This window comes from Sorex araneus, chromosome 8 (assembly GCF_027595985.1).
Source record: "Sorex araneus isolate mSorAra2 chromosome 8, mSorAra2.pri, whole genome shotgun sequence".
In the NCBI taxonomy this organism is placed as follows: Eukaryota; Metazoa; Chordata; class Mammalia; order Eulipotyphla; family Soricidae; genus Sorex; species Sorex araneus.
In genome coordinates this window covers 65,173,626-65,200,006 of record NC_073309.1, presented here as the reverse complement: position 1 = coordinate 65,200,006, position 26,381 = coordinate 65,173,626, and the positions used below count along the sequence as shown (strand labels likewise).

The 26,381-nt window shown below is 40.1% G+C and overlaps 1 protein-coding gene across 1 annotated transcript in view; it reads right to left on the bottom strand.

The window, feature by feature from the left end:
- The window catches only part of FRRS1 (ferric chelate reductase 1), a 60,970-nt gene that overhangs the window by 15,334 nt on the left and 19,255 nt on the right, over positions 1 to 26,381 (bottom strand). The window contains exons 6-8 of the mRNA XM_012934089.2: positions 22,515 to 22,697; positions 15,640 to 15,738; positions 14,189 to 14,336 (exon numbers count right to left, since the gene is read on the bottom strand). Of these exons, the coding sequence (XP_012789543.2) occupies positions 14,189 to 14,336; positions 15,640 to 15,738; positions 22,515 to 22,697 (430 nt within the window). The remainder of the gene's footprint in view (positions 1 to 14,188; positions 14,337 to 15,639; positions 15,739 to 22,514; positions 22,698 to 26,381) is intronic.

Genomic DNA, 26,381 nt, shown 5'->3' with positions numbered 1-26,381 from the left:
GGGTAGGGGTGTAAGAGCCCTTCCCACCCCAAGGGACCCAGCCCCAGCAGCCGACCTCCATAACCCAACTGCTGCCATGCTCAAGGCCGCTTTTCACATACTCAGGCCAAGCCTCACATATGAGTGAACATATTCCTGACACATCATGAGACACTCCCTACCCATCTTCTATAATTACCACACCATATTTGATGGGATTCAGACAGTAGGCAACAAATCTTTAACAACCAAAAGTTTAACGACATATTAGTGATATCCTATAGAATGTCTTAATAGCTCCTGACAAAACAGAACAATCTGCACAGTGTTTTCTTCTTTTTTTTTTTTTCTTTTTGGGTCACACCCGGCAACTCACAGCGATTACTCCTGGCTGATACACTCAGGAATTACTCCTGGCAGTGCTTGGGGACCATATGGGATGCTGAAAATCGAACCCAGGTTGGCGTCGTGCAAGGCAAATGCCCTACCTGCTGTGCTATCATTCCAACCCTCTGCACATTGTTTCCTATACAAACACTTTTTTGTAAGCGTGTTCAGAAGTTCTTCATAACAGACAATACAAAATATATTCTTTCATTTGTATTTTGGGACAGGGATTGGGGATTGGGATGGAAACATCCCGAATTTGGTGGTGGGAAGGTGTAATGGTAGTGGGATTGGTGTTTGAATATGAAATGGAATCAAAAATTGTGAAGTAACTTATAAAATAAAAAAATTTTAAAAAGAAAACTGACTAAAAATCTCTCTAATACTAACAACTGAATTAAGATGGATTCGAAGTGCCAGGTCTTTCCTAGATAAGGTGAAGCTGACTCCAAAATATGAATAGTTATGGAGCCTATGAGATAGTGTAGGGGGCAGAGCCCTGGATTAGACCCCAGCACTGCATATCATCCCAAACCTGCCAGGAGTGATACCTGAGCACAGAGCCAGGAGTAAGTCCTGAGCACAGCCAGGAATGGCCCCAAACCAAACAAACAAAAAATAATGAATGAATGGTTGGATTCAATTTTAAAATCTAGAAAACTTGTCTGGGAAGGGGTGGTTGAAAATGTTGAGAACATCCCCTTCACTTATCCTGAATGATAAGAGGGTAGAAACCTTCACCAGAAATCTTTATTTGCAGTTCACAGTGTTATGGTGGAAGAATCTAGTGCCCATTGGTCCTTTTAAATCTCACCTGCATGGGACAGAGGGAATAACTCAGGACAAAGATAACCAGGCATAAAAGAGGGCACAGTCAGGTAGCTTCCTCTCTGATCCCATGCTAGTGCCCATATATACAGCAGGAAGATACAACAGCTCTGTGTGACCCCTCTCCTGTGCCTGGGTGGGGGGCAGAAAAAGCAGCAGTTCTCACACACGGGAACTTGGCTGGAGAAGAAAGGAAAAGCCGTATGTGCATCGAACAAAAATGCTTTGTTACTCTTCTCTTTTGACTACATGTTCTTCACACACACACTCACACACACACACACACACACACACACACACACCTTCTCTTCCTTTTGTTGTTATTGTTGGGATGACTAGGTATCATACACACTTAGTTGTGGCAATCATCAGTGGTCACATACTTGAGCCAAGGATCACAACTACTGACCCCATCACCCGGGCCCCAGTATTCTGTTCCTTTAAATGATTACCTTAATGGACAGGCTTCCTCTCCTGAGAAGTCCCACCTGTGCAACTGCACATAAGTTGGAACCCACCCAGTTTGGATGTGAGGCAGGAAAGCAGCTATTTCAGACTCTGCTGGAATCTTCCTTCGGGCAGCCCTCAACTTAAGCTCTTTGAAATCATTTTTTTGTGTCTTCCGTGCAGCAGCGATATTTTCTTTTAATTAACTCTCATCATAGAGAGCAGGGTGATTCTTTGTGGGCCGTGCATAATCCTGCACAGCACCGGCATCTGAATTACAATGAGAAATTACCAACTAGAAATGTTTTCTCTAACTCTAGTGTAAATTAATGGGGCAGCAATTATGTTTCTACTAAAAACATCTGTGGTCTGAAAATTATGATATGATTATTTTCTCTCTTGAAGTAAGGGGAAACCACATTTAACAAAAAGGTTATTTTTATAAAGGCATGTCGAATAGTAGCTGTCAAAATTGACTATATCGTGTGACAGGATATTTAACTTAAAATATCCTAGTATCAATTTTAAAAATCTGGACCTGAGGAGATTTTCAGACTGTAAGATTTCCCTCAAAGAACTGAGTACAAGCTTTGTAGGTAGAAGGCCTGGGTTCAGCCCCCAGCATCACATGGTTCCCCAAACACTGCCAGCTATTGTCTGTACCAAAACAAAAAGTAAAGCAAAGTAAGCCAACAAAAATCTACTATTACAATTCATAAAATCAACAAGACTTCATAGTTTTATACCTATGTATCAGATTTTTTTTTTTTGCTTTTTGGGTTCAGCTGGTGATGTACAGGGGTTACTCCTGGCTCTGCACTCAGGAATTACCCCTGGTGGTGCTAGGGGACCATATGGGATGCTGGGAATCGAACCTGGGTTGGCCGCGTGCAAGGCAAATGCCCTACCCGCTGTGCTATTGCTCCAGCCCCTGTATCAGATTTTAGTATCTATCATTTACGAACTTGGCATTATTATTAAGTAAAGAATACAAAACAAAAAATAACAATTTTCTATAATCCAGAACCTAGATTATTCTAAAGAAAATTGGGCATATGAAAAGGGTAGGGATAGAGAACAAAGAAAATCATTTTGAGGGTATGTTATCTGGCATAGGAGCAATTCAAACTCACTTTGATTGACAAATAAAAATATCAGAAGCTAAAATGATAGTAGAGTGGGGAGGGCATTTTCCTTGCATACAGCCGACCTAGGTTCAATCCCCAGAATCCCATATGGTCACCTGATCACTGTCAGGAGTGATTCCTGAGTGCATAGCCAGGAGTAACCCCTGAGCATCACCTAGTTAGTGTGACCCAAAAAGCAAAGAAAAAAAAATTGAAATATCAAATAAGAGTGGTGTGAATCTGAGAATGTATTGAGTACCTCCAAGTTGTGTGTGTATAAGAACATGTAAGTGTGAACATTTGTCTTAGAATCTGTCTTACATAAATACTCATCTTTCAGCATCTACAGGAATGTTTACTGGGGCCAGAGAGAGCTCTTAGCAATGGGTTTTGTGCTTTGCATGTATTTTGCATGCAGGAGGTCTAGGTTCAACCTCCAGCAACACATGGTTCTGCAAGCAGTAGTGTCAGTAAGTACTAGACCAGGAGAAGCTACAGAGCACTTCTGGGTGTGAAAACAAAAAATAGAAAAGGAAAGAAAAGGAAAGAAAAGAAAAGAAGAGAAAAGAAAAGAAAAGAAAAGAAAAGAAAAGAAAAGAAAAGAAAAGAAAAGAAAAGAAAAGAAAAAAGGTTTGCAGCATATTTTTTATGCTGGCCAAAAAAAAAGTAAACAAACTCAATGTCCATCTATTTTTTTATAAATTATATACAAATTCTTGTCCAAAGCAAATATTAAGTATATAGCAACAGCTCAATTACAATTCAATAATCTCCAAAAAGAAATAGTTACACAAAATAAAGTTATATTATCTACCCAATAAGCAGTATTGAAATTAACCAAGGGAAAAAAACTATGGTTAAAAAAAATAAGTCCAGGGGCTGGAGCAATAGCACAGTGGGTAGGGCGTTTGCCTTGCACGCGGCCAACACGGGTTCGATCCCCAGCATCCCATATGGTCCCCCAAGCACTGCCAGGAGCAATTCCTGAGTGCAAAGCCAGGAGTAATCCCTGAGCATTGCTGGGTGTGACCCAAAAAGAAAAAAAAAAAAAGGTCCACCTGGATATTTATAAAACTGCTCTTTTAAATAACCCTTAGGTTAAACAAGAAATCAAAATGAAAATCACACATCTTAAAAATGAATAACAATGAAGACACTTCATATCAAAACACGTGTGATGTAATCAAGGTACTATTCAAAACAAGATTTTATCATCTTAAAATAATTTCCTCAAAAAAAGACTTGAAGTATTGAAGTAATCATTTCATTCAAGAGAGGAAAATCACCCAAATATAACCTAAGAAACTAGAAAGGAATATTGATTACAAATAAAGACAGGCATTAGAAGACTATTAAGCAAAAAATTAATAAAATCTGTAAAAAGACAATAAAATCAGCTGTCTTCTTGACAAGCCTAACATCACAAAAAGAGAACCAGAGAGCTAGTACAGGCGCTCAGGTGCTTGCCTTGCATGCAGCTGACCCCAAGCAAATCCCCGGCATCACACATGGTCCCCTGAGCACTGCCAGAAGTCCTTGAACACTTCCATTTGAGAAGCCCTGAGTTCCTTCCCAGGCACAAAGAAGAATGAAATGAGGAGACAAACAGAAAGAGGGAAGGTAAAATAAGGAAATGTTCTTAAGAGGACCGGAGAGATAGCAATGGGCAGAGTACTTGCCTTGCGCGTGGCTTACCTGGGTTCAATCCCCATTTCTGGAAAGTCTAACAAAAAAGGATCAGAGAAACAGTAACTCCCAAAAATAATAAAAAGAATTTTACCTTAGTCAAATGTTTTCATCCCAAAAGGCTCAGTCTGTGATGTGAAAGAAATCTGCCATTTAAAAAAGTCTCTGGAGCACAAGGTCTGACTCAGTGGCTAAAAGTGACTCCTTAGAAGCATCAGGCCACGAGTTCCATCTCCAGAGCCACCCATACGTGCCATGTGAAACCCCGCAGCTCTGCTATCTCGGCGTCCCAGAGCCATGACCGTGTGTGATCCCAGCACACAGCCAGGCGTCTGCAAGGATCTCAACTAAAGTGTCATCTCTGAGGAGCACCACAGAGAAAAGCTGTGGGAGCACCATAACCAGGAGCGCGACTTCCAGGGAGCACATGCAACCCCCAGTGATCACAACTACAGGATGTGCACAAGCACCACAACTGAGTGTGCTCCCCAGCAGTGGCCTCGTGTGAAGGCACCACAAGCAAGCACGCAGCGACAGCATGAAGGGGAAGGAGCAGACTATGTCCACAACCTGAAATTCTTATTGAAACTCTTCTGTGAGATTAGCAAAACACTCAAACCAGGGGCTGGAGAGATAGCACAGCGTGTAGGGCGTTTGCCTTGCACGCGGCCGACCCGGGTTCAAATCCCAGCATCCCATATGGTCCCCTGAGCACAGCCAGGGGTAATTCCTGAGTGCAGAGCCAGGAGTAACCCCTGTGCATCGCCAGGTGTGACCCAAAAAGCCAAAAAAAAAGACTCAAACCAACACTACACAGCATGCACACACCCAATCCTCCAACCACAGACCAACATCATTTAGGAAAAAAGAAGCAAAACTATGAAGGTATTGGCTCCAAGGGCTGGAACTTTGCATGTAGACCTTAGTTCAATCCCTGGCAGCGCATAGACCCCAAAGCTACACCCCAAGAAAAAGGCCAAAAGAGGCCCTGAAAATCTGATGGCGGGAGTGGAGGGAGCTTTGAAATGTTCTAGAATAAATAAAAGTGACTAAAAATAACTGAGAGAATAATGAAACATGACCAGGTTCAAGCTTAAGGGACATTATCCTTTCAGAAATCTACAAAAGAAAGGACAAAATATCATTGATTGCCTGAAAGACATTAGATAAAATTCAGCATACATTCATGATAAAATCTCTAAGCAAATAATATTTCCTAAATAAGATTTTTCTTAAATCCACCACGGGGCTGAAAGATACACAGTGATTTGGGCATAGGACTGGCATGATTCTGACCCAGGTTGGTTCCAACACCACTTGATTCTTTCCGCATCAGCAGGTGCAACTCTGGAGACCCCAGGCCACTGTCAAGTGTGGCCCTGGAAGCTCCGAGCACTGTCTGGATGACCTGAGTATCTCAGGTGTTGCTGCATTGAAAGATTAGTCTGGTTGACTGAGAATCATCAGTAGAAGCCTCCTGAGCACTGCTTGAGAGACCCACCAAAGCAAAAGACAAAACACTAAACCAAAACAAATGAACCAAAGAGAAAAAGAAATAGATGATACTAAACATTCACTACCAGATGCACTCCCATCAAAATAAAGTATCAGACAAGAAAGCCTGCCTTATTACCACTGCAATTCCATGGATCCAGGGAAAACTAGAAAAGAGCATTTTAAGAGAAGCAGACTCTATAATTTAGAATAAAAATGAGAACTATTGGGGCTGGAGCGATAGCACAGCGGGGAGGGCGTTTGCCTTGCACGCGGCTGACCCGGGTTCGTTTCCCAGCATCCCATATGGTCCCCCAAGCACCGCCAGGGGTGATTCTTGAGTGAAGAGCCAGGAGTAACCCCTGTGCATCGCTGGGTGTGACCCAAAAACCAAAAAAAAAAAAATGAGAACTATTAAACTCTGTCATTATGAAGACTGGATGTAATGCTCATCTAAAACACACATAGGCCAGAGGTAGCTGGATGGCCTGAACATTTGCTTTGCAGGCAGGAAGCCTGTGTTTGATCCTTAGCACCTTATGGTCCCCTGAGCACCGCCAGGACTGACCCCCGAATACAAATCCAGTCTCAAAGCACCACCAGGTATGACCCAAACTACCTATCCCACTCACTCCCCAAAATATATATATATGAAGACAATCAACTGAAAATGTAGGTGGCATCATTCAAGATGAAGAATAAAAAAAATTTACTTTTGTATATGCCAGCAAATTCAAAAAAGCTAAGAGAATAATTCCATTCATGATAGTTTGGGAAATCTATGTTTTAGAAACTAAAGAAAAACTATTTGAGTCCTGATAAAAGAACTATAAAATTTACCTGAAATACATGTACACAGAATTTGAATAAATGTAATATCACGATATACTTCTAAATAAGAAAACTCATTATTAGAGATATGTCAATGGTTCCCTCAAATTAATTTAAAACTTCATTTCAATTTAATTATAACCAATAAGATATTTAATGGAATTTGACAAATCAGTTATTAAATTAATATAAGGAGAGACAATGAAGAGGCAAGATTCCTGAAAAAGAATGCCCTGAACTATAACATGTTCTATCAAAATTCACAACATATTCTAAGGCTAAAGTAATTCCAACCAGAGGAGGAATAGACAAATAGATCAATGGAAGAATAAACTAGAAATAGTTTAATTCATTAAAAGATTTTTGTATATGATAAAGACATTTTTGAAGCAGCAGAAATAAAATAGACTGTGCATCTTTAAAAAAACTGTGTTAGGACACCTGGTCATTCATTGGGCAAATACTATTATATCATGGCTTACTATAATAGAGAAGATCAGAGAAAAAGCAGAAAATGAGAACGGTTATATCTAGTGAAGACCCAGAAAGAGACTGTCAAGAGGAAAGAGACAATCCCCATGTGAGCTACGAAAATGTCAGAAAGAAAAGAATAAAGAACTTTCTGCTGCTGCACGAGCATGATCCTGGAGGCCAACTGAACTACTCTGGACACCAGCAGCTCGCAGAGAGGCCTCTGGACTGTGAACTGAGCCGCTGCCCCATGCGGCGCCAGTGGGCAAGGGTTTCTCTCTCCAGGCTTTTCCATCTTATGAGCACCACAAAAGGGAAGTAAAAGCTTGCAGTGATGCAATTTCTGGCAGAATTTTCCCTGGACTTTATACAGAAATCCATCTCTTAATTGTCAGCAATGTGAAACGGTTCCTTTTTAGCAGGTCTGACTTTGGGGGGAAACTCCAAACAATAACAGTGAGTTTTTTGTTGAAATACTGAAGGTAATCAGAGTAGCAGCCATTTTTCTAGACTATAAACTAAGCCATAGCCCCACGCTGGCCGAGGAGAGAAAATATCCCTCTTTCCCGGTTGTTTCCCATTTTCGTGGAGAAACGCAGCGTGGCGTCCACCATATTATGAGGTCTATTAAGCAGGCACGAACTGGGCGGTGCGGAAAGGGGGAAATAAAAAGGAAAAAGAAAAAGGAAAGAGTTATGTACTTGGAGCAGTGGGGCTACATATTTCTTCATTCTCAGCAATGGAAAACTAATTATCAAATGCTTCCTTGGCAGTAGGGCTGTCTTTCTTGGGGGGAAACTCCAACAACAATAGTGAGTTTTGTGTTGAAATATGGAATGTAATCAAGGTAAAGAGAAAATGAAGTGAAATTCATCAGTTAGGCAGGAGGGGGTGGGGGGCGGGGGGGAGGTATACTGGGGTTTTTAGTGGTGGAATATGGGCACTGGCAAAGGGATGGGTGTTTGAGTATTGTATAACTAAGACATAAGCCTGAGAACTTTGTAACTTTCCACATTGTGATTCAATAAAATAAAACACACACAAAAAAAAAAGAATAAAGAAAACTATCATAAATGACTCAAAGTTATTTAATAATTTTATAATAGGGCATTAGTAAAGTGACAGTGATGAAAAGCTCATTCCACACCGCCTCAGGATCATGTTTGAGGAAAAGTATTTTTAATCTTTGATTCACTATAGAACTATGTGAACTTAGTCAATAAGTAACCTAATTTTCACTCAAGCACAAATCCATTATAATCTTTAAATTCCAAATAATCTTACATATATCAGACTATATGTAAAATATAGTCTGGAGCGCTACCACAGCGGGTAGGGCATTTGCCTTGTATGTGGCTGACCCAGGTTAGATTCCTCCGACCCTCTCAGAGAGCCCGGCAATCTACCAAGAGTATCCCTCCCACACGGCAGAGTCTGGCAAGCTCCCCGTGGCGTATTCAATATGCCAAAAACAGCAACAACAAGCCTCACAATGGAGACATTACTGGTGCCCATTTGAGCAAATCGATGAGCAACAGGACAACAGTGCTACATATCAGACTATATATGTAGAATCCTACTGATTGATACCATTAGTTCTTCTCTAAGGAATGTGGCATTCAGGCTGGAGACAAGGCTCTAAGAATGATGTGACCTGCAGTATTCCTAAACTGTTCAAGTGACAGGTCACGGGATAACAGGGGCCTCTAACTTTGTTAATTAACTAAATTGGTAGATTTCTTCATTGTGAATTACCTAGGAAGTTCAGTCTTTCAGTTCAAACTCTCAGCATTTCATCTAACTGCTTATCTAACAGGAGGGCAATGGGCACTGGCAGTGAGTCTGAGTAGAAAATAGCAGCTAGTAAAGGATTTTAAATAGATTTTACATTTATATGGGTTTCAGGGATTCTATGACTGCTTTGAAAAATAGTTTCAACCTCGGAAAACTGCACTGCCTTTAAGTGGAGCACAGCTCATAAATGATCCACATACATGGGACCAGATAACAGAAGAATGATTTATACTGTCGTTGCACTTTGTTCTCCGATACAAAGATACTGGAAAGTTAATTTCTTGGAGCAATCATCTCTAGGTATGTTTCCCAGACATTTTGTTCTGTTGTTTTTCTTTCCACCAAGCTTTTTAAAAGTGTTTCCCCCCCCAATATATGTGTTTTTGTTAATAAGCATATTTACATGCTACTTTCAAATTTTTATACAGACACAGTGATCTTCACACTTGTTTACAATATGTTCCAGGTATATAACGTTTCCACCTTCAGTCCTGCCACCCCATGAACACATTTCTCTACCAGTCACCCCAGCTTCCCTCCCACCACCCCAACCTGACTTCTTGACTTGGGTCCCGCACTTTCACAAGTGTGAGGTCTAGACACACAGATACTTTACCTCTACAGCACAGATGAGCCCAAGGTCACATGCCCCTATGCTACCTCCAGACTCATCACTTGCTTCCCTCCCCCTCCCCATAGCTCTTCTCCTTCAGTACTTGTTTCTATAAAATAGAACTAATGTTTTTCCTACTGTTGATAACTTCTGTTTCACCATTCCATTATTTCATACATCACAGATTAGTGAGAATATTAGCTATGTGTCCTTGTCCCTCTAATTTACTTCCCTTAACATGATATCCTTGAGTTCCAACCAAGATGCAGTAGTCTGCATGATTTCCTCATTCCTTGTGGCTGCATAGTATTCCACTATATTACAACTTCACTATTTTTCTTCTGTCACTGAACAACTGGGTTGTTTCCATGTCCTGGCTATTGTACAAAGTACTATAATGAACATAGAACTGCATATATATTTTTTAATGAAGGTTTTTGTCTCTTGGAGGAAGATATGAAGTAGTGGATTGGTTGGATCATATGGGAGATCTATTTTTAGTTTTTTTGAGAAATCTCCATATTGCTTCCCATTGTTTTAATATAATATGAACATCATAGAAGATTAAACTGGAGATTTTTTATGACATAAAATAAACCAAATCCAAAATTCTAGTGCTGAATCATGTATCCTAGACCACAGTACAATTTGCATGGCATGATGGAAGATTCTTTTTCTAGAGAAGTAATTTATCAAGCTAAAGAATACAGAAAAATCACTTGAAATTCTTGCTTAAAATGCTTACTCCAGGGATTTAAGAGACAGCACAGTGGATTGGAAGCTTGCTTTGCACATGACCAACCCAAATTCAATCCACAGCACCCCATACAATTCCCTGAGCCCCTACAGGAATGATCCCTGGACATAGATCCAGGAATAAGCCCTGAACACTACCAGGTGTCCCCCCCCCAAACAAAAAAATAAAAATGCACACTCCAGAAGAAATAGCACAATGGGTACGACACTTGCCTTGTACATAGCCAACCCAGGTTCAATCCCTGGCACCACATATGCTCCCCAGAGTTCCTCAGGGGTGATCCTGACTACAGAGACAGGAATCTGAGCACCTGGTACCACATGTTATAACCTGAAAATACAAAAACAAAAGATTGGGGGGGCTGGAGCAATAGCACAGCGGATAGGGCATTTGCCTTGCATGCAGCCAGCTCGGGTTCAATTCCCAGCATCCCATATGGTCCCCCGAGCACCACCAGGAGGAATTCCTGAGTGCAAAGCCAGGAGTAACCCCTGTGCATTGCCAGGTGTGACCCAAAAAGCAAAAAAAAAAAGATTTAATTAAACACACAAAAAGAAAAATGCACACTCCAGCACTATATCAAACTGAAGAGTTTCTGCACATAGAAATTTTTTTAAATTTGTATAAGCATAAACAACAATCCTACTGAATGGGAGAAAATATTTGCATATCATACATCCATGACAGATTAATACTGAAAATTTACAAAGAACTCAAAAACTCAACAAAGAAAAAAGCAAACAACTCAATTTTAAAATGGTGCAAAGCACATCTCCAAACACAACTGAAGAGATGGCCAATAAGCACATAAAGAGATGTTCAGTTTTTGAGGGAGATGCAAATCTAAACAAAAAACAAGCTATCCCCTCACCCCTTTGGCTAGTAACCAAAGGCAAGAAACAACAAATTCTGTTGCAGATGTGGGGATAAGGGAAAACAAGAGTGGGAATTACACCAGTCCAGATACAAAGCAGGAAAAGCTCTCAAAAAATCAAAAATGGAGATTTAAAATGACAGCTGTCCCACTTCTAGGTCTCTAGCTGAAAAATACAACACTAATTCAAAAGGACATATGCACTCCAATGCTTATTGTAGCATTATTTGTAATAGTCAATAACCAGAAAAAATCTACGTGCCATTCAGTTGACTAATAGATGAAGATATATACACAATGGAATACTGTTCAGCTCCAACAAAAGAGAAAACCTCACTGTTTTTAACAAGATGGAACCTAGAGGGTATTGTGCATAATGAAATAAATCAGATGGAAAAGACAAACACTGAAATTTTACATAGATTTATGTACATATGTGTATACAGGAAAGCCAAATAAATGATCTCAATAAAACAAAAATAAACATTTGGACATAAAACCAATTAGTGGTACTAGAACAGAAAGAAGAGGAGTGAGGGCATTGGAACAAATATAAGTGAAGGCTAAAACTGGGTTTTTAATGATGAACTAAATGTTCATTATATTTATTTACAATGATGCACACCTGAAACACATAATGTCATAATGCAATGTTAATTCAATGAAAAAATAACAAACATGAATTTTATAATGAAAAAATACAGATTTTTTCATTTAACGTTTTTAAAACTATAATAAGACCAAGAACAGGTGCTCAGAGGTAGAGCACTTGTCTTGCAAGTGTGAGGTCCGGGGTTCAATTTCCCGAATCAAATCAAAAATTCTGTTGTTGTTGTTGTTGTTATTATTATTGTTGTTGTTGTTGCTGTTGTTTTGGGAACACATTCAAGTAAGCTCAGGGCTTGCTCCTGGCTCTGTACTCAGAGATCACTCCTGGTGGCCTCAGAGGCCATAGTGGGTGCCGGGGACTGAACCCAGGTTGACTATGTGCGAGGCGACACCCTACCGGCTGTACTATCTCTCCAGCACCCCCTCCCATAAAATCAATGTAGATTCCAAGCACCAACAACAGAGATTCAATAGGTATATGACGAATCAAATAATCTACTTTTTTAGCTGTTTTTCAGGTTCTGAAGTAAGTTGTTTGAGCACCATACTTTGAGAAATACTACAAAAGACAAGGTATATTCTCCTTCTATGACAATCATGTAGCATCAGAAGGAGATAAAACAATGCCCTATCCAGCACAGATATTATCCACAATCTAGTTTTTATGGGGGTAATGTCAGAACTATCACTTAAAATATTATTCTTAACAGAAAATATATTCTGACTTTTACAACGCTGACTCAGAAGAAATTTTTAGCATTGTTATAAACTGCCACACATACAATTTATCATACAAAAGAACTCATCCACTTCAATAAAAATTGCTTTTTTAAGGATTCAGAGACTGAAATCAGAAGAAAGTGATTCTCAGATTATACTTGTTGTCATTGCTACAAATAAGAATGTGTGATTATCTTAAGATAACTATGCATATTAACTGCAGTTAAATTCATACATGTTCCTATACTTTCTCTAACACTGGCTAGAAATTTTAATTTTGCCACATTTTGATCTCCATTGAATCTACAGTTATGAAACCTAAACCTCATAATAAAAGATGAAGTTTTTCACAACTTTGCTTGTGCAAAGTTTTTTTGTTCTTCTTCCTCCTTTACCACATTTCCTAGCCCTTCTGACCTGATGCTCAACTTCTCACCAAGTTCTAAGTAAGCTATGTCCTCTAAGATTGGAGTATCAGTGCTAGATAGCTCGAGTCACTAATAAAACTATCTTGGTACTCCTAGTTACCTAGGACATCATTAATCAATACTTCAAAAAGAAGACTGAATCATTCTATGAATGTATGCTACACTAGGATACTCTTCTTAGGGATAAAGCCGACATTCAAACTCATCAAACTGAATTTAGCATCATCTCACCTTCCCCTAGAATAAGAAGAGAGAGAAAGCCACAAGGGCACCAGGGGGGCCTGCTTCAAGGATCCCTCTGCCCACAGTAGCAGGTTTACTCGCTGTTGAACAGCTATTCTCTTTAGCTCTCTGTTCTCGCCAGGTCCTGGGAGATGAGAATCCCTCTGTATTGGACAGGCTATTCCACCAGAGACATTACCTCTTCCAACATGCCCACCATTGCTGCTTCAAGGATCCCTGCCAGGGATCTGCCAATGTCTTCAACTCAGAGACCCAAGAACAGTTTCTTAGTAGGTATTTACAGTTCTTCCTCATCTGAATGCAGTTCACCAGCATTTTTTTTATATGAAATAGCTCTAAGGAAACTATGACCCTACTCTGGTTTTAGTTGTTTGTTTATTTGTATGAATTCACCCATTCTTATTGTAATGTGTATGATTTGTGTGAATTATCTAGTGCCTACTTTCATCATGATAATGACTGTCTAATTCCATCATCAAATCCATTTTTCCCAAATAAATTTTTCAGGAATAGCTTTGGGATCTAATCTAATAGAGTAATCCCAGCTCCACAAAGGAGATGCTGGAAGACATTTTCTGTCCCATTAGACTCTGTGGCATAAGGGTGTGAGGTCAGTAGCTGTAGCAAATAATCTGCTGTCCACATGAAGAACACACATTTGTCATAGGCATATTGCCTTAAATTCAGTTGACAACCACCTTCATATAGTTTCCAGGGAAATAAAGCTACAAGTCCAACAAATGTCAAACTGTCAAGTAAAAAATGACAGTGGGTTTCTACAACTTTTTAACCCACAGATGAATTTCTTGAAAATAAGCAATTACACTTGTCACTCTAGATAAATACAGTGGAAAATGAATGTAAAAAAACTATGAAACATCATTTTTATAATATACATACCATCAGCAGTAGCACCATTTGCTAGAAATATGTAGTAACTTGCATTTAGATCAAATCTATTGTTAAAGCCAGGAAGGGTAATGTTTCTTCTGAAGGAACACTGCATAACGCCATCCGCCAACCTCCAAGCCATATCCTCAAGAGTATCCTACAAGTACACACAATGGACTTTTTCAGTACCTTCCAAAACTTTGCTAAAAATAAGATCTGATCAAAGCCTCATGCTGTTGAATTTCCTTTCTCTAAGACCCTTTGTGCAGGTTTTGTCTATAGAATAATTGTTTTTCCACATCCTCTTTGAAATGTCAAAAAAAAAATTTTCTCCTAGTTTGTTTTCTTCATTCCACTAGGCAAAAATATTATTTTTACTTTGAGTGAGGACCTCACAATTTCTCTACCCAAATCAGAAGCTTGAGTAGATTGACTAAGTCTGGCCATTATCACACAGCCAGTAAGACTGAAGAAGCAATTAGCAACCCTAATAGCCCAAATGCCACATGCAAGGAGGGCAAAGTTCCAACCCCAGGGTGGGACTCAATCCAAGGAAGCTCTGCAGAAAACATCACTATCAATAAGAGCAGCTCTGTTTGCCAGAGTTCACTTGCTGGTCAACTGTCAGGTGAAACACACTTTCTCTACAAACAAAAAAAAATTCTAAAAAATAGGCCACCTTTGGCACAGTTACTAAAAGACACATTCAAGCAATGTGCAAGACCCTGACCAGTCTCTACCACATGCTCCTCTTTCTTCAGCAGTCAAGAAATCCCCTGTGTAGCTCACATGTGCCTTTTTTAGAAACTGTCTATAAGCTTTCAAAAAGGTGTTCTGTCACTTAACAAAATACAAAATGTTTTTTGGAAGATGCCAAAAGCACTGAAGTGACACAAGCATGAATCCATCCTTTCCTATATGAGAGACGCGTCTTGTGATTTATAAACTGTAAAAGAAAAAAAGGTATACACACCTAGAAACATGCAAAGCAGAAATGACCACAGTTAATGACGCTGTTAACTGTTGACTGGAAATTTGCACAGAGCTGATTTCAGACACTCCAACCACACACATGAAAAATGTTTGTCAGAAGGAAAACTGGCTAATTAGCTAGACAGAGTAATCTTTTAACTATGTATATGAATAAGAAAACAACCTGTTTGTGTACCTTAAATATATATAATTTTATTAAAATGTGTATTAACAAAAATAGGGGAGAGGAGAGGAAGAAAGAGAAGGGGAGGAGGAGAGAGAAAAGAAGGGGAGTAGAGAGGAGAGGAGTGAAAGTAAGGAGGGAAGGATTAAGGAGGGCAAGGGAGAGAAAGGGAGGGCAAGAGGGGTGGGAAGGGAAGAGACAGTAGAGGAAAGTGAAAGGGAAGAGAGGAATTGACCAAGGGGAGGGAGGTTCAAGCCAGAAAGTAGAGCAGCCAGGTGGAGGTTCCCAAAGCGTCCACACCTACCTCTGAGTCCATAATAGGATGCTTCCGACCTGTCAAGTGGGAAGGTTTTAGGTGCACAGTCTGATCTTCACGAATACACATATATGCATCATCATCACCCTGGAAGGCAATTGCAAACAAGAAAACTTCAAAGGTATTCCAACATTCATTTTAATGTCCCCACTGAAATAAAATAGCATTTGATGCTTTGAAAACATCCTTTCCTGGAGAAACAGCACAGTGAGTTAAAGCACTGCTTGTATCATGCCCACCCATGTTTGAACTGTGGCAATGCCCGGAGCCCTGCCAGGAGTGACCCCCAAGGGCGGGGTGAGACCAAAATAAAAAACAAAACAAACTAATGAAATCTATTTCACTGGCTCAAGCTTTTGTTGCAGTGTTATATTAGTGGTGGAGGCATACCTGTACAACCCCAAACCTACTACAGGGCGACCAAGGATCTAGGCATGGCACTGAGACCACCTCACTTGCACCTGAGAAGAGAACGGAGGTATCTGCTGAAGGATGGAAAGAAGAGGGGAAACCTCACAGAGAAAAGTGGACTTGTGAGTAGTTACAGCAGCAGCCCAGAAAGGGGACAATAAAGGTCTAATGCGCCAAGTCAAAGGTAGTGGCAAGGCAATGCAGAGAATGAAAGACGTTATGCTCAAGAGATAATCAAAGGTATCGGGAAGATCAATGGCAGTACACATATTAGCATCCAAATCCAAGCTTCTAAAAAACATTCCTGTACCAAAAGAAAACAAGAGGGCCAGAGCTGTGGCTCAGAAGTAGAATGCCTGCCTTGTATGTGTGGGGCCCCAGGTTCAATTCTGAGTATCACTGTATCCCTGTATCACTGTCATCCCGTTGCTCATCGATTTGCTTTGCTCGAGCGGGCACCAGTAACGTCTCCATTGTGAGGCTTGTTACTGTTTTTGGCATATAAAATATGCCACGGGGAGCTTTCCAGGCTCTGCCATGAGGGCTGGATACTCTCAGTAGCTTGCTGGGCTCTCTGAGAGGGATGGAGGAATCAAACCTGGGTCGGCCGTGTGCAAGGCAAATGCCCTACCTGCTATGCTATTGCTCCAGTCCAAGAAAAAGAAAGAAGCTGACTTCAACTGAAAAATGATGAAATTATTAAAGTGTAAGTTTAGCGAACAGTGCCAGAATATGAGAGTATGCCCAAACATTAATGGTAATGCATCAAAAGATCACTATAACCAGCTAGAATTGGCTGCCTCTGGCCACATCTGAGTCAAAATAAGTATCTTAAGGAATAAGGTAATAAACTGTCACAATAGATAAGGATTGTATTAGTCCATAGTGTTATGCTGAAAGGGAAAGAAAAAATGCAAAGAAATGCTCTTCATTCAGAAGAATCCTGGTTAATAAATAAATTCAAAAATTACCATCTTACAACTACAACTGATTCAGGTGACTCAAATGATTCAGGAAAACAACAAAAGCAGAGGCTGATATCACTTGGGAAAAATGTTACTGAGAAGCAGAATATTCATGCTGTGTTAACCCACTGATTGCCTACTAACTAAAAAAGAGAAACTTTACCTTTACAATGGAGAAATCTGACAGATACTATCACATGTAGAATCATCAATTATCTACGAGGTGGATCATCAATTATCAGAGGAAAAATCTAACATTATATACCTTTGCATATGATAGACCGAAACCATGCCTTATCCAGTATTTGGGCCAAAAATTCTTTTGTTTTTTACATGTTTGTTTTTTTAATTTTTTAAATTTTTATTAGTGAATCACTGTGAGGTAGTTACAAACTTATGAACTTTCATGTTTGCATTTCATTTACATCCCTCCATCAGTGCCCATCCTCCTCCACCAATGTTCCCAGTATCCCTCCCACCACCCCCACCCCAGCCCCCACCACCCCACCCTGCCTCTTCGACAGGGCATTGTTCTCTCTCATGTTGGATGTTGTAGTTCGCAATAGAGGTATCGGGTGGCCATCATGTTTGTGCCAAAAATTCTTAACCTGAATCTTTGTAGAAATTATGGGTAGTTCTATAAAACTAAGAACTAAAGCAAAAAAAAGTGCATTGAGGATAGCCACACATATCTGAAACTCAGGAGGAAAAATTGTTATAAAGGACTTCATTAGGAGTAGAGAAATCAAAATATAGAAATGAACTTTTATCAGTATAGTAAAGATATGATGGGAACATCAGGAAAATATTTTTATTCTTAGTAAACATGCTGTAGACTTGAAAGACAAAATTTCATATCTGCAACTTAATTTCAAATAAATCACGAAAAAATCTGTTCAGAGATACCTACTAAGTCTATGTACACATGCATACACAGATGAGAGAATAAAAGATAAAAATTAAGTGGTATATGTAGGGCAATGCTGTAGAATTCTTTCAACTTTCATATAGGCTTAAAACTAAAGTGAGAAGCTGGAGGTGAGAGATTTAGGAAGAGAAAGGACCTCAGAGGTGAAGAAAAGTGAGTTTTTAAAAAGCTAGAGAAATAATACAAGGATTAAGGCACTTGCTTAGCGGGCTGCTAAACCCAGTTTGACTTTCGGCACAACATATGACCCACCACCAAAGTGAATGGCTCCTAGCACAGAGCCAGAAATAAGGCCTGAGCACAGCCAAATATAACCCAAAACCACAGAGGAAGAAAAAGAGTGAAGAAGAGAGTGTGCAATCTGAGCAGGGAGATGGCTCAAAGGGCAGAGTGTACTTTACGTGTCAGAAGCCTGGGTTCAATATCCCCATGACACCAACCCCACCCATCTCCCCCACACTGCATGACCCCTAAGCACTGCTGGGAGCAACCTCAAGAAACAAGCAGAGAACAGTCCCTGAACAAGCTGGAGGTGGAAAAGAAAAAAAGAAGGAGGAGGAAATCTAACCAGACAACCAAATTTCTTTCCCCGATAGCAATGAATACTCTATTAAGTGATAATTTAGATATTAACAATACCTAAAAGGAAGTAACAAATAAGAATTGTCGCTTTTTATTTTACTGTCATTATGTTACTGATCATCAAGAATAGGGAGTACCAGGAAAAAAAGACAGATACACACACACACACAAACACACACGTTCAGTTTTATAGGTAATGCTTGATAGTGTCCAGAAATCACCCCTGGATGAGACCAGTCTGAAACTGGAAATCCTAATCTGCAGTATCAGTATTGGGACCATTTTAGAATTTTAGTATTGAGAAATAAAGTATAAAAAAAGATGCTAGAGTGATAGCATAGCAGGTAGGGAGTTTGCCTTGCACGTGGCCAACCCAGGTCCGATTCCCAGTATCCCATATGGTCCCCCAAGCACTGCCAGGAGTAATTCCTGAGCACAGGGCCAGGAGTAAACCCTGTGCATTGCCGGGTGTGACCCAAAAAGCAAAAAAAATAAAAAAAACCAAAAAGCTATTGGGCATGGGGAAGGAAGAAAACAGAAGTTAATGTAGCTTGCATATTTAACATATTTTCTTAATATATTTTCTAATATTTAACAAAATCACTTGGATGGAAAAGATATACGTGCTTTGAAACGGAGTTAAAATTCAGATATTAGCAAGCCATTGTTAGTGGAAATATGGAAAATCACACTTTTCATCAATTTTAGTGATGTGGTCTAATACCGAAACAATTGCTAACATTAATTTACTAACCAAATTGAAAAGGGTGTATAATTTAGGTTACCTAATCAGCATTCATAACATCAGTTTCCTTCGGTATTTAAATTTACATTACATACCGAAAAGAAATAGCAGATCATAAAAATATCCTCAAATTTTAAAAATAACAACTAAAAATAGAAATAACCACTTCAAAAATATTTCTGAGGATGATTTATTTCCCCCAATTTAAGCAAACAGGTGTAAAGATGATTTTAATGATTAAGTAGAATTGCTCTGTAAATCAACTGCACCTGCATAATTAAATCTTTTTTACAAACATTTTTGATGAGTGCTATACTAGAAACATAAGATTTCTAAGTGAGATAAATATATCTTGAATTAGAGATAAATGCTTTTGTGCCAGTTCTGCCTACAACTTAGAGAGATCTGGTTTACCTGTATACGACCTCTTACCACACACAGAGCAACAATAGAAGACACTCTTGATGAGTGTGATCAGAAAGGAAATATGATCAGAAAGGAAAAAATTCATCTGACTTATGAAGTGACTGGAATTTTATGGATGGCTGACTAGCACACATATCTGAACGTGCACTGAACCTCAGAGTTGAGCCCATATGAAACTAGACATGTATGCCCATAAAGCTTCCATTGTTTATCCTTGTTAGACTCATCCTTATACTTGGCTTTCCTACCAATGTGTCACCTTCACACAACGAGCATTATCATCACCTATCCTTATTGCTTTATATAGTCACATTTTATTTTTAACCCAATACTTTGTACACCAAAACTTGCTCCATTTTCCCAGTTCATACTGTTCAGGCTGGAGCGAAGCACAGCGGGTAGGGCGTTTTCCTTGCACATGGCCAACCTGGGTTTGATTCCTCCATCCCTCTCGGAAAGCCTGACAAGCTACCGAGAGTATCCTACCTGCACTGCAGAGCCGGGCAAACTCCCCGTGGCATATTTGATATGCCAAAAACAGTAACAACAAGTCTCACAATGGCGACATTACTGTTGCCCGCTAGTGCAAATTGATGAAAAACTGGACGACAGTGCTACAGTAGTACTGTTTGCATCATTACTAAAAAATACTCAAAATAATATGCTAGAGAAATGGCTCAAAAGCTGTAGTTCGGGTTTTGTGGAGCTTCAGGTTCAATCCTGGCACTGACTGAACAGGATTCAACCCAGAGCACCTCCAGGTGTGTTCCCCAAAATCAGAAAAAAAAAGAGATAAGATGCTGTAAGTTGTATTTGTTTGCCTTGCATGCAGCCAACCCAGGTTTGATTCCTCTGCCCGTCTCGGAGAGCCCAGCAAGCTACCCAGAGTATCCTGCCCACACGGCAGAGCCTGGCAAGCTACCCGTGGTGTATTCGATATGCCAAAAACAGTAACAACAAGTCTCACAATAGAGATGTTACTGGTGCCCACTCGAGCAAATAGATGAGCAATGGAAAGACAGTGATACAGTGCTATAAGTTGGGTGGCAACTTATAGGGGAGTAGGGGATATGGTTTGGTAATTGCAATATCACTTTAAAGTATAAAATTTCCCACAAAAGGAAATTCAAAGGCCAAGAGTTATATACTTTCCTATACATTCATCTTAAAAGCATATGACATACACTGTTTCTAGGTTTATTTCTTTTTTTTTTTTTTTTGCTTTTTGGGTCACACCCAGCGATGCACAGGGGTTACTCCTGGCTCTGCACTCAAGAATTACTCCTGCTGGTGCTCGGGGACCATATGGGATGCTGGGAATCAAACCCGGGTCGGCCGCGTGCAAGGCAAACTCCCTACCCGCTGTGCTATCACCAGAGCCCCTGTTTCGATTTAAAATATACCCTTTGTTTACTGAAAGAGGATAAGAACTGCATTCTAGAACTCTACAGTAGAGAAAGTACATCACATGCATGCATAGATTTCAATATCAGCCCCTACAAAAACTTACACCTGGCTTCCTGCAACACTTGCAAACAATGTACAATAACCAACAAGAGCAGAGCACACTTTTAGGGGAAAACAGTTCTATCACAATAGCTCCAGTTATTTCACTTTGTATTAGAGAAATGAAGTGCAAAAACCTGAGCGTAAGACAGCTCCAGAAAAGGCTGCTTGCCTTCTTGATTTTACTAGCTGGAAGTAAAAGGTATTCTCTTCTTCCACTTCTCCCTGTGTGTCCCTTTTCTAACACTAAGACTGCTTGAGCAGTCCTTGCCCACATGTCCCGGGCACAAGACCCTTCTTCCTTCTCCCTAGGAAGTCAGGAATACTTCACTCTGCAGACACAGCACAAGACTGCCACCTACAGAGTCAGTGCCGTTCAGCACGACGCGAAGACACAAACAGCTTCAAACCAAGGCTGCCTTCTCCAGAGGCGATAAAAGAACGTACTAAGAATAAAGAGCAAAAATTTTGCCAGGATATTCCAGGCTAAGTTCTCTGTTGGGAAAATATAACAATAACTGCTATCATGGGATGCCCCTGCTTTCCTTGCTGGCCACTGAGAAAACAACCAGAGTTGAAAAACCCTCACAAATGACATCAGATTTGTTGTGTATAGCAACTTTTTAAAAACAGCACTCCCTCAAAACAGGTAAAGGAACAAACATGATACCTCTCAGTACATAGACTGCAAACATAATGCTCAAAAGGAGAGCGAGGGGAGGGAGGGGGGGAGGGAGGGAGGGAGGGAGGGAGGGAGGGAGGGAGGGAGGGAGGGAGGGAGGGAAGGAAAGAGAGAGCTACCATAGAGACAGGCTGTTGGGGGCAGGGAGGGCAGGAGGGAAACGACGGACATTGGTGGGAAATGTGCACTGGTGGAGGGACAAGTGATAGAAGACTGTATGACTAAAACCCAGTCATAAACAACTTTGTAACTGTGTATCTCACAGTGATTCAACTAAAAAAAAAATAGATAAAAACAGCACTTCCTGCTTTCGCACAGAAACAGACATTGACAGATAAAATTCCAAATCTACTGGAAATAAAAATAATTTTTCTAAGGACAGTTAGCTCTTATAAATATATAACTGCCCACTTGTTAAAAATATGAAACCCTCAAAGCTCTTTAACTTAGAATAAGCTCGAATTAGTTTACCCTGCCTTCCTCCCCGGCCCCTCACAAGTAGGATAATCAGAACCTGGAGCAAACAGGTGACATGCTGTTGACTAGAACTTGATGCCAGCAATGCTCATGCCAACAGTTCTCCTTTCACTACCACGAAAGAAAGTGAAAAGTACAAACCATCCATCGGTCATGAGAAAATGCAAAGGATAAATAGCCTTCACTGGGACCACTCATTTCAATCTTCACTGACTGGTCATCTCGAGTGAAGGACAGGAAGAGGCAGGCGTGATCCTTCCCGGGGTCACAGGTCAGAGGGCTCCTGATGCAGAACTTCTTCTTCCCACAATCTGAAGCATTGAACTGGAAAAATAACATGGGGTAGGGGGTAAGGTGGGGTCATAATTAGCAAACAAGAGATTCATTTCCAGTGACAGAGAGCTGTTACCCTGAAATACAGCTTCAAAGAAAATGCATATCATATTAAAGATTCAAATAAGAGTTCAAATAAGAGAACAAAAGAGGCATCCCAAATTAGAAATGATTAGAGCAGCAGTTAGGCTGTGAACTTTTAAACTTATTCACTTTAATTATAATTTGGTTTGGTGAGGGGCTAGGGAGGTCTTGGGGGGGTACACCCGGAGATGCTCAGGGGACCACGTAATTTGGGGGAGCAAACCCAGACATTCAGTATGCAAACCATGCTCTCAGCCTGATGAACTTTTGGCTTCTTGATTAAATTTTGGAAGTCAATACTAGTTTAGCTCTAACTGTGAATGAATATTAAAATCTGTTTGATACAAAAATTATTGGCCCTGGAGAAATACCTCAATGGGCTGAGTGCAGATTTTGCATTAAGGAGGCCCGGACTCTATCCCTGGTACCACATGGTTCCCAGAACCCTGACAAGAGTGATTTCCCAAACACTGAGCCAGAAGTAACCCCCATGGGTGTGGCCAAAAAGCAAACAAACAAATATCCACAAAAGACATCACATTACTTATGTTCTGGAGCAAAGTTTTTTATAAGACTTGAGAACCCTCTTAAGGATATACAAGGCCACACTGACATTCTTAACCTTAAGTGTACTATTGGTTTCCCAAAATGGAATTTAAAAAAAAAAATAACTTACACTGGTTTTTACATTTAGATACTGGACTCTGCTAGATACATTTTCAAATTTGATATTAAAATAATATAGGAAAAAGCTATCATTCCTATATATGTCACCATTCCAAATAATAGTGATAACAAGTCAGTGAGCCTGGCAAGCTCCCTGTGGCGTATTCGATGTGCCAAATACAGTAACAATAACAGGCTCTTTCCCCTGGCCCTGAAAGAGCCTCAAATCATTGGGAAAGATGAGTAAGGAGAGGCTGCTAAAATCTCAGGGCTGGGACGAAGGGAGATGTTACTGGTGCCCACTCGAGCAAATCGATGAACAACGGGATGACAGTAATACAGTGAACAAGTCAGTGAAGAAAAACAAGAGCAATAAAAGATTTAATTCAAAGCTTTTTGGCAAGGTAAAGTTCCAAAAGTGTCCGCTCTACCATCTTCTGAGATGACTATTTAATTGGCAGAGCAGTAAACTTGGGAGAAGGGGTACAAACAGTTACATCTGTTTAAGAACAGATGTAAACATTTATGTAACAACACTGATTAGAAACCATATGGGAAAAACTTCAACTTCTTCTCTACCAATATTTCTGGCCACAAAATTAGAGGCAAGTGGGGGCTTCGCCTACAAAAAATGTGTACAGTGCTCTTTGAATACTAACTAGATGTTCAACAATCCACTCCATTCTGGTACTGTCTGAAATTAGGTCCAGATTCCACAAGTTAAGCACTCTGTCCCACAAAACTGCTCCCAGCCCAAATGCACATCATAACTTCCAGGCTGGCTGTCACCTGCATTTCTGACCAATCAACTATCAATTGGGGGTTCCCACAACCCCCTTCATAGGTTGAGTAACACTAACAATGCCTTTCTCCGCTGAGGAGCGCCCACAGAACCCAGGAAAGCCACGTACTGAACAGAGTATAGCAACTCATGTGTTTACTGTTTGCTGAATCTTCTCCATCCTAATCTTTTCAGCTTCAGTGATTACCTTCTCAGTCACTGATTAAGGCTATTTTTATGAGGCTGATTAAGTTTGGTCTGCCAAATTACCAAAATCTGTACCAGAAAGGCTCTCACACTTCCAGTAATGTTTCTTTTTCATTTCAGTAGGTGCATTTGTTACTACTAAAGCATCCTCAGGAGTTTTAAATCAAGCACTCTGTGTCTCCTTCTAGCCACTTTTAAGACTGGGGCCACAGTACTCCTGACATGCTTCCAACCAGGCAGATGCTCAGTACTAAGAATTTTCACAGCCACGACACTCAAACTGTGATCCTGACACATTCACCTTCTCCCGGGATCCACACTCCTGGCCGTTGGCTAGTTCCTGCTTTGTTCCAGAGTTATTAGATACTGCATGATCTGTTTCCATTTCTGACTCCAATTTTATCCGAGATATTGTTTTCTTTAAGAAACCAGACTGGCTTTTTTGCAGTGCTAAATAGCTTTTTTTTTCAAATCCATCCCTTCGCTCTTTGGACAGCATTCTAGATGGTATCCTCTCTTCTATTTTATGTCTCTATTTTTCTATTTTTCTTCTTACGATTCATCTTTCTTTCCAACAGTGATCCATCTTTTTTATCTCTTGTATCTTTTCTCTCTGCAGCATAAACTTCTGAATCGTTGTTTTCTTTGGAAACGTCTGAGGTTACATCTTTAATGTCATCTTTTGAATCACTTTCTTTCCTTTTGATCTGGGACTTAGTTCTGCATCCTTGGCAGAGCCTCTCATCCTCTTCCCTGCTCTGACTAGAGGTAATCTGGTTATTTCAGCTCTTTGTTTTTGTTTTTGTTTCCTTTTTTGAATGTGGCTTTGGGGATTCAGTAGTCTCCACTTCAAAGCCCTCAGATGCAGTCCTAAACCTTTTTTATTTTATAGGCACTCTCCTTGCTTATGTCTGTATTTGACGCTAGTCAATATATTGTGTTCCTTAATTGGGCCTTTCTTCTTTTTCTTTTTTTTCTGCCAGTCTTGGGTAACTTATTTTTCACTATCTTAGGAAATACACCAGGTTTCCTTGGCTTCTTCTCGTGGATTCTTAAGAAACTCAATAGCTTTTGCTCCGTGTTTTTTTTTTTTTTTTGCTTAAATTCCATGAAGGAAAATCCCTTTGGATCTCCTACAGACTTATAATGTGCTATACTTACATAAACAACATTGTCACATTTTTCAAATACCCTTTCAATCCATCTATGATTAACAGAAATTACTTCTTCTGGAAGTAATTTCACATACACTGTCCCCTCATCCTCAAAGGCCATAGATTGTACAATATGAAAGAGAAGAAAAATGAAAATAGACATTACATAAGACTGCCTTAGTTAGTCTTCTTATGAGACCAAAGAGTTATTTTTAAAACTATCAGAAAAGGGGATCCTAGAAATAGTTCAATGGGCTTGAACACATACTTTGCAGGCAGGAGACCTGCATTTGATCCCTGGTCCTTTTATGGTTTCCTGAGCACTGTCAGAAGGAGCTGCCAATGGGTGTGACCCCAAAACAAACACATGAAAAGATAGGAAAGAAAAGAAAAGGAACTGATATTTTATTTACTGGATATATGTTAACTTTACGTTTATTCTAGTGTTTAGTTCTCACAGTGATAATAATAACAAAATAAAATTATTTCCCACTATATCGGTAAAAAAGTGAGACTTTGAGAATCACATCAACATCACAAAGCAGATGAGTCTGGTCCTGGCAAGGCTGTGGGGAAGCGTCTCGTACAGGCATGAGGCTGCAAGGTCAATCCCTCACAGTGCCCACATGCCAAGCACAAGACAGATCTTGTGTACTACCCACATGCCATAACCCAGTGGCGCTGCTGCTTGTGATTTCTGATGCCATGGCAAGGGGTGAGCACCTCATGAGCACCCAGACCAAGTGTGACTGTACCATGGGCAGATTTGAGGAAGTGAGGGAC